This window comes from Phyllostomus hastatus, unplaced genomic scaffold (assembly GCF_019186645.2).
Source record: "Phyllostomus hastatus isolate PE091 unplaced genomic scaffold, TTU_PhHast_1.1 phas_contig_210, whole genome shotgun sequence".
NCBI lineage: Eukaryota > Metazoa > Chordata > Mammalia > Chiroptera > Phyllostomidae > Phyllostomus > Phyllostomus hastatus.
In genome coordinates this window covers 19,965,817-19,982,977 of record NW_025333737.1, presented here as the reverse complement: position 1 = coordinate 19,982,977, position 17,161 = coordinate 19,965,817, and the positions used below count along the sequence as shown (strand labels likewise).

The window sequence follows — 17,161 nt, the reverse complement described above, 5'->3', positions numbered from 1 at the left end:
GTACTCCTAAGATTAGCTCTTGGGCGCTGCCACCAGCAGTCAACACAACCTGGGCTGGGGGTGCTGGGCCCAGGGGAGAAAACCTATGTCAAGGAAGAAAGGTTCCATGACAAAGCCTTGTTTTCTACAGTCACAGCATCCCTCCTTCCCCCAGTCCCAGCTGCAGTTCAAGTGTGGACACAGACACAGCTCAGAAGGCTGCTCAGTTAGCTCATCCTCAGCTGCGGCTGGAATCCCAGCTCTGTGCTGGCACCTGCTGCCGAGGCCCCAGAGAGCCCTGTGTGTCCTAAGGCACACTGGAGCCAACATGCTTTGAAGGAAGTGAGGCCCTGAGAGAGGCCTGGGACCATGGAACTCATCTCAAAGCCAAGAATCTTGGGGTCTGGATGGCCAGTTTCTTTGTAATCACCGCACCACAAGACCAACATAAGGCATGTTCAGCAAAATAAAAGTTGAAGACAGACTTTGAGCCATTCCACATGCACAAACACTGTCTACTGGTCCTGCGACATTCAGGGGTCTCTGAGATAACTTTGGGCTTAAGTCCCCATGCCAGCTTTGGTGATTATTGCCCTGCCCCAAAGTCCCTCCCCCTCCCCTGGGCCTCTGTTTCCCCGTTGAAAGAAAGGACTGGACTGCCCCCAGCTCCAGCTTTCATGCTCTGTTGGTACCTGGTCAAAAGCAGGACTAAGGCGGAGCTGGTCTTGTGTGAGTCACTGACTGTGGAGCACTCTTCCTCACCTCCAGCCATCAGGTGGCCTGGCCAACCTTGCCTCAGTGCCCCTTGGCACTTGGAGCTCGGGTTCTCCCTTGAATCTAACATCCCACCAGGCACTAATGTCCTTGATGACAGCACAGTTCTCCAGGCACTGATGGGGTAGGGTATTCAAGCCAGAGGTCTGGGGAGTGGACACTTGGGTTGGCACAAAGCGTGACTCTTCTGGGACTCAGACCAGCAACCACAGCTTCAGCCTGCTGTCCTGGGTTCCCCCTGCTCAGGTCAGACTGACCCAGTGTGTATGGAACACCTCCTGCCCCCTCCCCTGGATCTTTCCTGCCCACCCATCGGTGAAGGTTGTACAGCCCTGAGCTAAACAAGAATGCTACACTTGGGCCAAGCAAGGCCCCAGGTTCAAAGCCACAAATAAAGTGATTATTACAGGATATCAGGATTTCAGATCTGCACAACTAGCAAAGGCTACTTTTGCCTCTCAATAGCAGTTTCCCTTAAGTGGTACAGGAACTTATTGTGCTTCCCTCCCCCCAGAGCTGATGAGTCACTGAGGACACAGAGAACCCTGGTGGGGCTGAAAGGCTTTCATTGGGTTGTGTCTTTCAAGGAAACCTTAGCCAGTCTATCTAGCAAGGTCTGTGCAAAGTCAAGAAACCAAAATAACCTAAGCCCTACTCCTCCCTCTACTGCTCCTCTGTCCCATGATCCCTGGGCACGTGTGAGATGTGGGTGGCAAGGCCAGGGAGCACTGTGTTTCCGGCACCTGGTGAATGGCTGCCAGTTCCAAAGCCGGCAGGATGCTAGAAGCCAGCCAGAGGGCCCTTCCAACACCCTCTGTACAGCAGGGCAGGGCCTAGGAGCTCAGGGATGGAAGGGGCTTAAATACCTCCCAATGCCACTACCCACTGGAGATTGACTCCCTTCAAGGACCCCCTGACCTCCCAGCCTCTGCCTGAATACCTCTTGTAGCCAAAATCTCATGGACTCTAACAACTGCCCTTTCATACTTGGGCAGTCAGTTACCAAAGTCATACTGAGCTGAAATTTGTCTCCCCCCTACCTTTACCCTCTAAATGCCTCAATGCCAGAATCTTTGCTCATTCATTTTGCTGGACTTTGTTTTGTCCTTTGAGGTCCACACCCTTCCAAGTGACCCATCTATATACTTTTCTCTCCCAGATTAACCACAAGCCTCTCAAGGACAGGGAGTATGTCTTCTATTTTAACCTCTATTTACTTCAGTTCGGTGAACGTGTGATGTGATGGGATGTCTGCCTGGGCAAGAGACCAGGCCTCTGCCCCCAGGAGATGTCTGATCAGTATGGATTGACTGAAAAGAGTCATTGATCAGTTTTCCACTTTGATTTCAGAGCACAAACAAGCCTTGAGGCTCTGGGTTCTGGGCTTCTCTGACCCATAACCTGCCCTTCATTCTGGCTGCTTACCAGCTCACACCCAACACCCAGCCTCAGAGTTTACATGCAAAGACATAGATGTCATCCCCACTAAAACCTTTCCCTTCACCATTCTTGATCTCTAAAGGTGCTGCAGAAATATTGAGAAGTTATTTTCCAGGAAGACGCGGCTACAGAAGACTACACCACACCCACATCCCTGAGGCAGGGTGCTCCCTTAGTGCTCTCAGCTTTCGTCAGCCACCTCTGAGCCTGTTTCTTCACAAAATAGGGAGAAAAAAGCTCGCCTCATAGGAGTGCTGCTATGGTTCACTAAGGCAACACATTTCGGATGGAATAACCTCTATGATGGGCAGTCGCTATTACCTCAGCTAATGAGAAAATTGCCAATACTGAACCAGCAACTGTCAACTGTGACTATTTCAAGTGCCTTCCTTCCAAAGGATTAGGCTTGTGCAAGTGAGTGTAGGGTGACAGAAGAGCCTCAGACTAAAGTGACATGGGAAGGACCATGCTGCCACCAACTGTGGAGTCGGCTTCCCCAGCTATGCACCACTCCATCTTTAGAACGCAGGTCTTGGTTTCAGACTCACTGAACTGAATTCCCAAAAACAGCCGCAGTGAAGACTCCTGGAGCTGGACGGCTTTGCCTGTGGGGGTATGCCAAGGAAATGGCTTTGGCTGGCCAGGCTTCCCACTTACAGCGTCAGAGCCCTTGCTGCCCCCAGGAGCTGCCTCACATTCTGTCCCCCTCCCCCAGGCCTTCATTCAGCCCCCAGGTGCAGCTGTCTGGTGCTTCCCCCTTCATGGCAGCTGGGACCAAGCAGCTGAGCAGAGAAGGGTGAAGGGACATGGTCATTTCTGTCACTCAGGACGCCCTCCCCTGGCTAAGCAGCTGTCTGGGTAGCTGTAGTGTTAGAGATTCGCTTCCTCACCCAAGTGTGCACTCTGCCCTCTGACACCAAGCTCCCTAATCCAGCCAGGCGGTGTTTCTCCTCTTATTCAGAAAAAAAAAATCCACCATTTCAAACATCACCAAATGACTCTGACAGAAAGACATAATGTTGAAGATGGGTTCTAGGCAGAGAAACAAGGAGCTCCTGGAAATACACCAGAAAGTCCAAAATGGATGCTGCAGATTCTTTCCTATGCAGGATCATTCTGGGCAGAACAGAAACTAAGGGATTCTGGCCTCAGTTCTGCCATCAAGCCTGAGAAGGAGGCTTTTCCTGCCCTGATTTTGTAGGCAGAGGTAGCAATCTGCCCAGGTCTCCAATGAAGGAGGGACATTATCCCTCTGCCCTGTGCTTCCAGTGGCTCCTGTTGAGGCACACCGTGCCCCAGCCTGTCCAAGGGTGACCAGCTGCCCTGCTCTGCCCAAGACTAAGGGAGTTCTCAGGACATAGCACTTTCAGGGCTAGAGCCAGGAAAGTCCTGGTCAAACCCTGATGAGTTGGTAACTTAAGTTAGCCTGTCCCCAAAATATCAAGTCTAGGTCAGAGGTCACTAGCATCCTATCCTGCTCTGGACTTGACTGCCCATGGTACCTGGAAATGAAAAGGTACCATCTGACAGGAAAAGAAGCCATGTGGTGAGGGTCAAGCTGTTATGAAAAGCCCCCTGAGGTGCCCTGTCCCATTTTAAGCATCTGTGCTTCTTTCTTTCAACAATTCCCTTTCCCCTCAACTATGAGCCTCTGTGCAAAGCAAGAGAAAATGAGAGGAGTGAGGAAGATGGTTCCAGGGTTCCTTTCTGACAGCCCTTATGCTGGGGCTCTAGTAACATCCCTATGAATGCAGAGCCTCTTTGCATTCCTCCCAGGCTCTAGAGTTTGCTTTCTCTACAAAGTCTACATACGCACATCATCTCCATGTCTCAGGAACTGGCAGGAGCCTGGTTGTCCTATCTCCCAGGGGCCAAATGACACATCACCCCAAAGATACCCAAATCTACCTTAGATATCACTGAGAGAGCCTCCTCTAGTTCCTGGCCTGTTTTCCAGAGTTGGCCTCTTGCATAATTGATAGATATAGCAGGGAGTAAACCACCTTGTGCACTGACAGCCTGAGAAGTCACATCCAAGGGCAGGTAGGCTGGGGCCTTAAGGACACAGGATCTTGGGGCCAGGACAACCCCATCCCATCATGGGTGTTGCAGCCCCTCCCATCAAGAGCTATTTTATTCTACAGAATTCCCCCAGGGCTGTGTGAGAAGACAGCTCCCGCTGACCCCATGAGACACCCTCACGACCTTCCTGTTGAGCTTTGGCTAGTTCTGATATTTAAAAACAACAACAACAAAAAAAAAACCCAACCATGTACCCAGGAATGTATCTCTCAGTCCAACATAACCTCCTCTGCAGACTCCAGCCCCTAATGTCCCAATCCAAGGATAAGAAATATCTGTCCATCCCCCTCCTTAGACAGAAGGACCTTGAGGGCTGCTTGGGAGGGGACTGACACAGAGAGATGGGCTGAATCATGCCCCATCCCCAGCTGTGGACCCAGACGGGCCTATAAAGCTCAATAATAGACATGCTGCCATCCACGAGCCAGGCACCGTGGCCAGGCCACCAGAGAATTCCTTCTGAGAGTAGAATCTGGAACAGGCTCTACAGTCAACCACTCCCAGATCAGAGGAACCAGAAGCCTTGGATGCCAGCGCCACAGTCTCCAACCTGGGGCCACTGGGGGGAGGGGGCAGGCCGGGGAAGGCCTAGCTCTCTCACAAGTACGATACCTGGCCCACTTCCATGCCACACCACTTCCAGAGAGCCAGGAAGACCAACAGGCCCAGCTGCCTGTGAGTCTCCTCTTCCAGCTTCTGGGGAGCAGCTCTGCTACTGAACAGGGCTGGAGAGCCACAATTGTCCAGACAGGATAAGAGCTATTTTGGGAAGGAGCTGTCCTGCTGCCAAGGCTTTGACTTCCTAAACCAAAACAAGATGGGGCAAAATAGGGAGGAACTTGCTCAATCAAAAACATCATATCCTGAAATAGGGGAAGTATTCCTCCCCAAAGGTATAGATTAGCATCAAAGGGCGAGCAAGAGGCTAACTGCTGAGATAACCCCTGGCTTTGGGAAGGAGCGGGTAACCTGACCCCATCAAATTCCAGGCTCACTCCCTCTCTCCAAGAGCCCCTTTTAAGTCTGTTGCATTTATTTGGACAATTTGAGCACAAACTATTTCATATTGTTGTTTCCTGTCCATGTCTTATCTCCCCACCCAGATGGTAAGTTTCTCAAGGCCAAAGAATGTGTGTGCTGTGAGGCTTCAATGCTTTCCCCGACAGCACCTAGCAAAGTGTAGGCATCTACACAAAAATTGTTTGTGGAAGGAAGGGAGAGGAGGAGGAAGGGAGGGAGAGAGAAAGGGAGGAAGAGGAGGATTTACTGTCTTGCACTGAGACAATCTCTAAAAGTAGCTGCTCCCACCCACAGCTGAGCACAGAGAACTGCGCTGGATAAGAAGCCATGGCAGAAGGGGTGGCAGCCAAATTTCTGGCACCTCCTCTGCAGCTGTTCCATTATCTGAGCTCAGGCTGTTCTGCCCTTCCCCGCAATTGTTTTTTATCTGTAGTTAACTGTCCATCCTAAGATAGCCTATGGGAGGGACCCATTAGAGGCCATGATAGGCTTTGGGTAAGAGAGATGGCATGAGACAAATGGAGGCAGGAGAGCTTGGACTATCTTATCAAACATGGGCCAAGAAGAACTAAAGTACTTATGGGAACAACACACTATAAAATCAGGACACTGCCAAATTCAGGACACGGGGCTGCTGAGAGCAGAGTTCACCTTGTGGCTTTCCAAGGTGAGGACTGAAATAGTGTGTAACCCAGAAAACCATCCCCTTTCTGGAGTGCCCTAGGCTGGAGAGGGGAGAGCCAAGTGGGGACCAATCCAACCTACAGGCTTCCCAGACAGCCTTCCCACAGAGCACTGTGGGAAGCATTGGCAGGATTCATCATATGCCAAAAGGTCTCTATTCTTTCTCTCCAGGGCTGCCAACTAGCTCACATAGCGCCTTCGTGCAAATTCCCCTCTGGGGAGATGCAGCCTCACAGGAGCACAACCTGGCAAGCGGAACACAGGCTAGATTTCAGCCCCCACCTCTCTGCTAAGTGCTCTTGCGCAGTGAACAATCTGCCCAACAACAGGGAGCAGCTCTGTCTCCCTCCATACCTGCTTTCTTCAGAGGGTGAGACAGGGACTTGGTTAAGGAGGGTGGGGCACAAGGAGACCAGAAGTTAACTTCCCAGGAGCATTCTTACCTCCTCATCTGTCACAATGGAGATGCAGAAGCCAGGCATTCCCAGTGGGCAGCAAATGGAATTCAGAGAGTGCCAAAAGGAGGGGGAAAAGAGAATTTTACTAAAGACATGCAGTGGACTTGTATATAACCTGGCCCAAATCCCCTCCTACTGCAAGTGGTCCAAATAACAGCAGTTAGCAATTCCTGGGTGCTCATCACTGCCAGGCATTATACCATGCTAAGTGTTTTACATGTAATAGTTTGGTCAGCCCTCACAAGAACCCTAAAAGGAAGCCATTGTTCCCATTAACCAATGGGGAAAACTAATTAGAGAGGTAGAATACTTACCGAATGTCATACTTAGTAAATAGTGGACACAGGGTTCAAACCCAGTAATATGACTCCAGAATCCATACTCTACTAAATGTGTACTTCATAGAACTTTGCTCCCTCTGAGGGACAGGGCTGCCCTTCCCTGCTGAGGGCTCATGCTGGTTGGAATTGGATCGCATTCCCAGGGCTCTCTCCTCCTTAGGAATTTCCTTACCCAGAGCCCTGGCCTCCCTCATGCTCTCAGGGCTGGGTCATATTTTAGACCACAGCACGTGAAACAGGAACTCCTTGCCACTAAGACCCACATATAAGGGCTGGTCCTTACCTTCCCTCCCACCATAGTAGTTAAGATACAAGGGGAGTCAGGGGGTCACCAAGCCATGAAGACACTACTCTTAAGGACTTTTGAGTTGACTGCAGGGCCTCAAGGCAGAGGCACAGACATTCCTGGAAATCCTGCTGAGCAGCAGCCAATAAGTACCTCCCAGGTCCTGGAATCAGGGTGTAAGGAGGGCTCTGAGGAACCAGAGACACACACGAGGAGACCCCTCAACCTGAACTAGTGTGGGCTTAGCCCTGAGTAAGACTGTGAAGCAAGTAATTTGTTTTGCTGGGGTTTGTTTATCTCGTGATAGGTAAGATCAGGCTGACAGGCCACAGGTTTCCACTGTTCTCCATTCCAGAAGTGACTACTTCCCATTAAAAACAGAGTCTTAAAATAAAAAGAAATTCTTGAAGATAAAAAGGGTTCCAGGTCCAGAAGGAATAATTAATGGTAGAATTTTAGGCAAAATAAGTTCCTCTGCTCCTTCAAGTCAAAATCCTAGCATGAGCAGTGTCCTAAAAGACCTAGCTCTGCGCATACATCGAGGATACCCTACTAACTGTCCTCCAGCCACCCAGACCCCCACAGTGGGCCCATGGGAGGGGAAAGCACAGACCTTTTAGCCACCAGATGACACGATTGTACATTTCCTCAGAGACATCTGAAAGTAAGAGTGGTGCTTTTTTTCTCTCTGTGGAATGCACATTCCCTTCCCCCTCCTACTTAACATCTAGTTCCCTTTCTAGCTCCACAACTCTCCTCCCAAAGGTACCCTCAAGCCTTTGATCCTCTCCAAGAAGTTCCCCCAGTCTAGGACTAAATGTCACCTTCCCATTCTTCCTTTTTCTTCCACCCTCTGTGCCACTGTTAATGCCATTCCCCTCTTGGAAGTCTTAAGTCCCAGCTCATCTATGTCCCACCTCCTCCACTTTGTTGCCAGAGTATTTACCGAAGGACCTTAATGTCTCTCCTAGCCTTTACCAGCCCTCACCCCAGCTCAGTTCTTCATGTCCACTCTCGGGAAGCAGCTTCCCCACCCTGCAAACCACTCTACTACCTTCCATTAAAAGATTAAGCAGCGTTGCCTGGAAGATTCAATGCCTGACGCCGACCCAAGCATCGTCATCGATGTCATTAGCTTGGAGCTCAGAGAAGCTGGAGGGGAAGGAAGGGAGCAATGGGCTCAAGGATGGGTCTAGCTTTGACACTGGCAGGAGAGCAGCTCTGAGGCCCAGAATGAAGAGGGGGCCTTCCCTGCCCATGCCCCACCTTACTAATTCGGGTTTGCACCTGGGCAGTCTGCTTCTTCACATACCCAAGAAGAAAGCACTAAACCTTTGAATGGGTTGTTTGGAGGTGTGCTTGGGGGCCTGTGGCACTCCCCTCAATGGTGCCCGGCCTGGAGGCTCCTTTAGTAATTGTAGTGGTGGTGGTGGTGGTGGTGGTGGTGGTGGTGTCGCTGGTGCTGGTGGTGGTGATGCACTTGCCTTCTCTCTCTGGAACATCAGATCCTCACAGCAAGGGTTTGAGTCCATTTCAAAAGAGAACAATGAATAGTCTATGAGAGGGGAGGAGTCAACCTCAAAATCAGGTGGTGTTGATTGGCTTTGGGGCATTTCAACTTCAGTATTGAGTAAGGCCCACCATGAGGACTCAGGACCATACTTAGGTATGGAACGAGGGGGTAAGGGCCGAGGGGTCAGTTCCACTTTGGTATGAAAAGATGGATTTGGGGAAGGTTCTGGATGCTTGAGTCTGGGTAGTGGGGACATGGAGACACTTTCTGAGGCTCTCTGGGTGTGCTGCTTATAGACAGGCTCGGGAAAAGTAAACATGGAAGCTCTTTGGGGGCTCTCTGATCCTGCCCGAGATGTCACACGGGGAGCTGCCTGTGCTGACTGTGGTCCTGAGCTGATAGTGACTCTATGGCCAACTGTGCCATCTCCTCGCACTGGGGTCTTTATGCTGGACTCCACTTCTGATGATACTAAGACTTTTAGCGAGGGCTTGGGTTCAGTGTAGGCAGAATGCTTGAGGGTAGGCTCAAGCTCTGTATGCATAGAAACTTGGTGTCCACCATCTATATCTTTAAGGACAGAGAGTGTGAGGGACGATTCCAAGTTCTTGTTCCTATGCAACGTCTTGGGTTCTGTATAAACTGAACTGTGACGACCTGTTTCAGACTCTTGGCCAGGGATCCTCCTCTGGGTTGTTCGAGAGTCTGCAAAGATGTGTTTGTTGCCCTGTTCTGGACTAAAGGATCTCCTTGTAGATCTGATCTCAGAAGAAGTCACACTCTTTCGGATGGGTTCAGTTTGGACTGCTTTATCCTTTGGAGAAACCATAGGCCGCCGAGGAACTCTGACTCCTTGTGGGTACAGGACCTTGGAGGGTGGGTCTTCTTGTAACATTTGTGCATTATCCTTCTGGTCTGCAAAACTCAAGTGGCGAAAGGGTCTGGCATCTGAGGCTAATGGATAAGCATTACTGTCACGCCCTGACTTGCTCTCACCCCTTCTTCGTGTTGCTTCTTCTCTGGGTTGACTAATATTCTGCTGCATCTGAACAGCATGGGGAAATGGTGTCTGAGTTTGCTGGATCTTTCGCTGAAGAGAGGAATGGCGGTAAGCTTCTGATTTTGATCGGCTCTCAGTTGCTCTAGGGATGGGTGCTCCAGGGGAGCTGGGTCCTACTTGGAAGGAGGTAGAGCGAGGATAGTCTGATGATGATGAAGGGGGTATGGCAGAATGCCGAGCTTCTGATCTTTGATGGGTAGAAGGGCTGACGGAGACCGCACGACTTCGCTGGGTTGAGAAAGCAATGGACCCATGTCCCCGCTGAGGGGCGGTGTTAGTAATCTCAGCCCCTTTATGTGGTGAAACCATTACCTTGGGCCCAGTTTTATTCATCTTAAGCACTTGATAGATGCTGCCCCTCTGGTTAGAACCCATATGTTACCAGCTGGCTTGTATCTAGGGTCCTAATAAGCCTGAATGTTTACCCTCAGTTTTAAAAGCTGCTGTTCTTGCATTCCCACAAAAGTCGCTGTTGTTCTCAAATAGTCCCCTTAGCTACCTGCCTGGTGATGTCATAAAGGAGCTTCTTGTTAAACATCGTGGCATATAGCCACAATTCTTCAGAGAATCGCATGCAGTAACTGCAAGAAAACTGGATCTGTCTTTGGAGTTGACACCACCAAGGCTTTGGCCAGGTTCTTAGCAAAACAGGATTTCCTGATGTATAGGGAAGGCTCCATACTCTCCCTTACTCTCCCCAGATTTCAGGAATTCTCAAAGACTCATCCAGAAAAGGAATCAGCCCAAATATCCTGCTAAGGCAAGGCTACTCAAATCAATCATGCTGTATTAGTCCCATTCTTAATAAGGTACAAAATCCAAATTTATCCCAATTTGGTTTGCAACTGCATTATATACAAGTCGAAAAATAAAGTTCAACCTTTTCCAGGTTTCGCAGGTGATTTGGTTGACCATGGCGTAAAAATATCATGGTCATAAAGTCTCACGTCCTTGGCTCAGGAGTGAGAAGAGGATTGTAAAACTGATTTGGAGTTAGTCATTGTTTGCAACCATAAGTGACAACTTCTGAACCTTGGACAAGTTACTTGGCTTGCCTGTGCCTGGTTTTCTTAAACTGGTAACCACTGTCTGGTATGTAGGTATCACACAATAAATGCTAGTGTCCTTTCTCACGATTCTCCTCTCTCAGCAATCCTGATCAGTTGGACTCTGGTTCTTTCTTTATTTCAAGAGTGACTTTGGTCAATCAACTTGGATGACCATTCTGGATAAACGAGACACTGTCTTCTTTCTCTCCCTTTCACATGCTTCCTCTCTGTGCATCTGTCTCTGCCTCTTTCAGACACAGACCCTATTATACCCACGTTTTACAACTGACTCTGACGGGTCATCATGGTTATAGTATGGTCAAATTACTTGTTTCTGGATCTTTAAATTCAGCCTTGATTAGAGACAAAGTTGAAAGCCACAGATTTATAGGTAGCAGGGATCTCGACTGAGAAACTTTGAGCTACTGATACAAGTCTTTAGAATGTAGAACACTCAGTTAGCCATTAAATCTTTTTTTTAATAGAAAAGAATGAAGGTGGGAGAACATTTACAAGTCAGGTATCTTGAAGACACTAACGCAGGGGTGTCAAACTCATTTTCACCAGGGGCCACATCAGCCTCACGGTTGCTTTCAAAGGGCCAAATGTAATTTCAGGACTGTATAAATGTAACTACTCCTTAATAGTTAAGCAAGAGCTCAGCACTGCTGCCAGGTAGAAACAAGGTACTGGGCCAGATAAAACAAGGCTGGATTCGGTCTGTGGGCCTTGTGTTTGCCAACTGTGCACTAAGGGTAAGCAGGTTGAAGTGAAGATGGTTCTTATTGATTTATAGTTATTTATTATTGTGTCATCATAACATTGAGACTGGCTGACTTGGACAAAGCTTTCCTATGAGATTCTACCTTAAATATGATGGTTTACTGAAATGTAACCTTTAACCATGAGACTATAATGTTTATTTGTCTAGGAAGATTTTCTCTTTGTAAGTTTAAGAGAGAATGAATTTGAATTTCCTCATCAATAAGTAACATTAAGTCTGTTATCACTTTTCTGATCTTAATAAAATCAGCTCAGTTGTTTGAATAACTGTTTACAATTTTCTTAATGTTGGAGAATATATATATTTTCCTTTCAGTGTTCAATTTCCATACAAGTAAAAATAAAAGGTGACTTTAGCAGAAATGCTGCAAAACACAACACAGAATCTTGGCATTTTCCTAATTATGAATAGTCTAACTCAAATCAATCTGTGCCTGAGACACACATGGGTTCTTTGAGGGTGACCCTCACTTCTCTTGCTGTCCCTACTAGAAGATAAAATGCAATGACCAATGTAAAATCTATAGTATACTGTTTTATTTTGAATGAAAGGCATGTAGTGAGGTAGAGGTGACCGGGGTACAGGCCACTTGTTTCATGAGCTCTGTGGTAGCCAGTCTTCAAGATGACCCCTACTCAATGATCCTCACCTCTTATTATTCATGTCTTTGTATAGTCCTCTCTCATCCTGAATCAGGGCTTTTCTGGTGTGACTGACAGAACATAGCAGAAATGATGGCATGTGACTTCTGAGGACAGATCATATAATGACATTGCATTGCAACTTTTGCCTTGGTCTCCTGGATGGCTCACTCTGAGGAAACAAGCTGTCATATGGTGAGGACACTCAATGGGATATTCTTACGGAAAGTAGCTGAGCTCCCTAATCAATAGCCAAGACCAATTTGCCAGTCATGTGAGGGAGCCAACTTGGAAATGCATCACAACTGCAACTTCACAAGAGACCCTGAGCCACAGTTGCCCAGCTGAGCCACTTCTAAATTCCTGACAGAGAAACTGATAGAAATGATAAATGGTCATTGGTGTTTTAAGTCACTAAGGTTTGGAGCTGATTTCTTATGTAGCAACTGACTTCTCTAGTATAGACTCTCATTAACCAAACATAAAGCCCAATATATAAACCAGAATAGCAACTTACTAGTATACTTTAAGACATACCACTGTTGAGCTGATTGGAAAGTCAGGTTATTCTTTCTGTATAAACCAACTTCAGGAGGAACAAAAGTTACTTAGTGAACATGGAATTGGGTAAAGAAAATAATATGATCACAAGAGGGCGACACCTGCCACAGAGCACTTGGCATACCCATCATGCACCTACCTATCCACAATAGGCTTTCATTGGGCATCCCGTGTCTATCTCCTAAAGCTTCCTTTTCGTATACTTTACAATGATCATTTCTTTCTGCTAAATAGCTTTTCTTCAAATATGTTACAATAAAATTAATTTGGTTTATGGTTATTTAGTTGTAATGACATTCTAATCCTGTTTCCCACTGATTTGACTTTTTTAAATATTCCTAAACCGCAAAATGAAAACACCTTACTGAGAATTATAAAATGCTGAAATCACTTGAAAAGACCACTTTACCATCTTAATAAGCATCTTTCCAGATATTTCTCTATGCACTTACCACATGTAGACATTTATTTATAAATTTACATAAATGGAATCCTATTATATATCTCTCAGTATTATTCCATAATATGTTATGGATAGCTTTCTGTATCAATAAATCTATATCTATAACATAATTTCTAATTAGTCCATTTATGGTAGTTTCATAATTTTTAAAAATTATTGTGGTAAAATGCAGAGCATCACACCACTTTAACCATTTTAAATGTACAGTTCAGTGGTATCAGATTTATTCACATTCTTGTGCAACCATCACCACCATCCATCCCTGAAACTTTTTACCTTGTAAATTTACCATTTAACCATTTTTAAATGTACAATGCATTGGCATTAAGTACATTAAAGTGTTGTGCAACCATCACCACTATCCACTTCTAGAACTTTTTCATCACCCCAAACAAAAATTCTGCATCCTTAATAACTCTTCATTCTCCCCTCACCCAGCCCCCGGCATCCATCATTACACTTTGTTTTTATGCTTCTGGCTACTCTATCTCATGTAAGTGGAATCATACAGTATATTCTTTTAGTAAATGGCTTACTTCACTTAGCATAATGTCCTCAATGTTCATCTATGTTGTGGAATATTGCAGAATGTCTTTCCTTTTTTAGGCTAAATAATATTCTGTTGTATGTATATACTTTTGCTTAGCCATTCATCCACTGATGAACACTTGAAGTGCTTCCATGTTTCAGCTATAATGTTCCTATGAACATGGTTATAAAAATATCTCTTGGAGACTTTCAATTATTTTGAATATATACTCAGAAGTGGAATTGATGGGTCATGTGGTAATTCTATTCTTAATTTGTTGAGAAACTACCATATTGTTTCCTGAAATGACTGTGCCATTTCACATTTTCACCAACAGCACACAAGGGTTGCAATTTCTCCACATCCTCACCAAGTGTCCATCAGTAGATGAGTGGATAAAACAGCTATGGTACATTTACACAATGAAATACCACTTGGCCATAAAAAAGAAGAAAATTTCGCCCTTTGTGACAGCATGGATGGACATAGAGAACATTATGCTAAGTGAAATAAACCAGTCTGAGAAAGACAAATATCCTATGATTTCACTCATATGTTTAATCTAATGAACAAAATGAACTAACAAGCAAAACAGAGAAACTCACAGATAGAGAGAAGGCTGCTGATAGCTCTGGGGCGGCAGGGAGAGACAGAGGGGAGGATGGGGCAAAAAGGAAAAAGGACTCATGGACATGGGCAACAGTCTGGTGATTGTGGTGGCAGGAGGACATAAGGGAAAAATACAATAAAAAAATAAAAAGATCAGTTAAAATACAAGGACACATAAAAAAAATTTAAAAATTGCCCTGGCTGGTATGGCTTAGTGGATTGAGTGCTGGCCTGTGGACCAAAAGGCTGCAGGTTTGATTCCTAGTCAGGGCACATGCCTGGGTTGTGGGCTAGGTCTCCCCAGTTGGGAGCGTGAGAGAGGCAACCAATTGCTTTCTCTGTCCTTTCCCCTCTCTCTAAAAATAAATAAAATATTTTAAAATTTTTTTAAAAAAATCACTGTGGAGGAAAAAAATAGAGGGGAACAAGAATATCAAAGAAATATTTGAAAAAGGCAAATCAGTTTTACCTTACTCTCTACCCCCTTGCTTAGCACCCTCCATTGCAGTCCCATTTTTTACCCCCTACTCTATCTCCAGCCTCACTTTACCTCCTTCTAATCTTCCCACAATTTATAGGGTTGGCCAAAAAGTTGGTTTGCTGTTTTCCTAAGATGGCTCTAATAGTGCTAAGTTGATTTTAATTTCATTCTAAACCTTTTTTTTAGTCTATACTGTGACAGATGTCATATGAGCATGCTTTAATGCTTATCAAAAACCAAAACCAGTCCTGGCTGGTGTAGCTCAATGGATTGAGTGCCAGCTTGCAAACTAAAGGGTCGCTGGTTCGATTACCAGTCAGGGCACATGCCTGGGTTACAGGCCAGGTGCCCAGTGGGGGCCACATGAGAGGCAATCATATATTGATGTTTCTCTCCCATTCTTTCTCCCTCCTTTCCCCCTCTCTAAAAATAAATAAAATCTTTCAAAAAACTTGCAAAAACTGGTGAATTTTGTGTAGTCATTTTAATATTGAAGATGGAAGAAAATATGCAACATTTTCGGCATATTATGCTTTATTTTAAGAAAGGTAAAAACACAACTTAAATGCAAAAAAAAGATTTGTGCAGAGAAGGTGCTGTGACTGATTGAACGTGTCAAAAGTGGTTTGCGAAGTTTTGTGCTAGAGATTTCTCGCTGGATGATACTCCATGGTCAGGTAGACCAGGTGAAGTTCATAGCAACCAAATTGAGGCATTAACTGAGAACAATCAATATTACCCCATGTGGGAGATGGCCAACATACTCAAAATATCCAAATCAATAGTTATTGGTGAAAATAAAAAATGTGTTTTTACAGAAAAAACTTAAATGGACTTTTTGGCCAACCCAACATTTTGCTCAGCCATACCAGCCTTCCACTGCTCTGGTCCACTGTTGCCTGTGGGGCGTTGGCACATGTTTTTCTCCTTGCTGGGACACTCCTCATCTCTCAGAGTCTGAGACTGGCTCCCTCTCTTTATTCCAATAGGAGCTCAAAGGTCACTTCTTCAGAGCAGTTTTCCCCTGAGTACCCTTTACAATGCTAAGTGCTCCCCACCTAATCATTATCATGTTAATGTATTTATTTTCCTCAGAGAACTTACCACTACCAAAACTATTCATTTGATAACATAAACTCAAGGAGAGCAGGAATTCTGCTTTGTTCACTATTTCTACAGCATCTTAAAGTGATGTCTGGCACAGAGAAGTCATTCAAAAAAGATTTGTTGAATGTGGGGTGGGAGCAGGAGGCCACTTAACGAGGCCACTGCAGTTGCCTGAGTGAGTTACTAGCGGCTTGGATGAGGGCAGTGGCAGCAGAGACAGAGAGATGTGGTTACAAGGGACACTATGTTTTAGAGGTTGATACAAATAAGTCTTAATGACTGATATTTTGCCCATGGACACGGACAACGATGTGGGGATTCACTATGGAAGTGGGGGGCAAGCTGGGTGGAGGGAACAAAGGGGGGAAATTGGGATAACTGTAATAGCATAAACAATATTTTTTAAAAATAAAAAAATGATTGGTAAGGAGTAAAGGAATGGGAGGAGCCAACGGATGCCTCCTGGGTTTCTGGTTTGAGTGGCTGAGTAGACAGTAAAACCATTAGTGAAGGGAAATACCAGAGGTGGAGAAGGTTTGTAGTTAAGACCATGAGTTCAGTTTTGAGTACATGAGTAAAACACCTACCTGAAAGGAATCCAAGTGGAGACATCAAATATATGGGTAGACACATGAGCTTAGAGGACAGGTCTCTTCCTAGACCCACAATACACAGAAGTTGTCAGCATATAGAAGCTAACTGAAGCAATGGGCATAAATAAATCCTCTGGGGAGAAAAGCCTGGAGCAGGAAAAGATAGAGGCAAAGGCCCAAAGGAGGCTGGGGTAGAACAGCCAAAGGAAAATGAGATTGTAACATCAGGGAGCCAAGGGAACAGGCTGAGAGAGCAAAGAAACAATGAGGCTCTGAGAGTATCCTTAGGATTCATTACAGAAATATGGAAGTCACTGGTGGCCTTAGGACTGCTAGCGAATGGAAGGAACAGAATTCATGCTACAGAGGGTTAAGGAGAGAGGGAGTGGGAGGTGAGGCACTAAAGACAGCAAGTGTAGAAAACTCTTTTAATAACAACTCTAATTGAAGTAGGAGGAAAGAGAGAGGGCAGTGGATAGAAAAGTAGGTGTGGTCTAGGGAATACATTTTAAAGTTGAAAAAAATTCCAAGTGTGTTTTCTTCTGAGCACACAGGAAATGAGACTGGCCTTGGACAGGAAGACAGACACCTCCTTCAGTGTAACAGGAGGGAAAGTAGAAATGACAGGCATAGAGCAGGTCCATCTCTGTTCAGCATAGGCTGTTTTAGTCCACAGAGATAGATGCCGTCATGTCTGTAGTTTTGGT

At 45.9% G+C, this 17,161-nt stretch overlaps 1 protein-coding gene across 1 annotated transcript; it reads right to left on the bottom strand.

Moving 5' to 3' along the window:
- Nucleotides 1–7,585: 7,585 nt before the first annotated feature.
- Nucleotides 7,586–10,012, bottom strand: LOC123816883 (uncharacterized protein C17orf47 homolog). The gene is made up of 2 exons (XM_045836104.1): nt 8,377–10,012; nt 7,586–7,722 (listed from the first exon to the last, which is right to left on the bottom strand). Exons 1-2 carry the CDS (start codon nt 10,010–10,012, stop codon nt 7,586–7,588), a joined length of 1,773 nt encoding a protein of 590 aa, XP_045692060.1.
- Nucleotides 10,013–17,161: the final 7,149 nt, after the last annotated feature.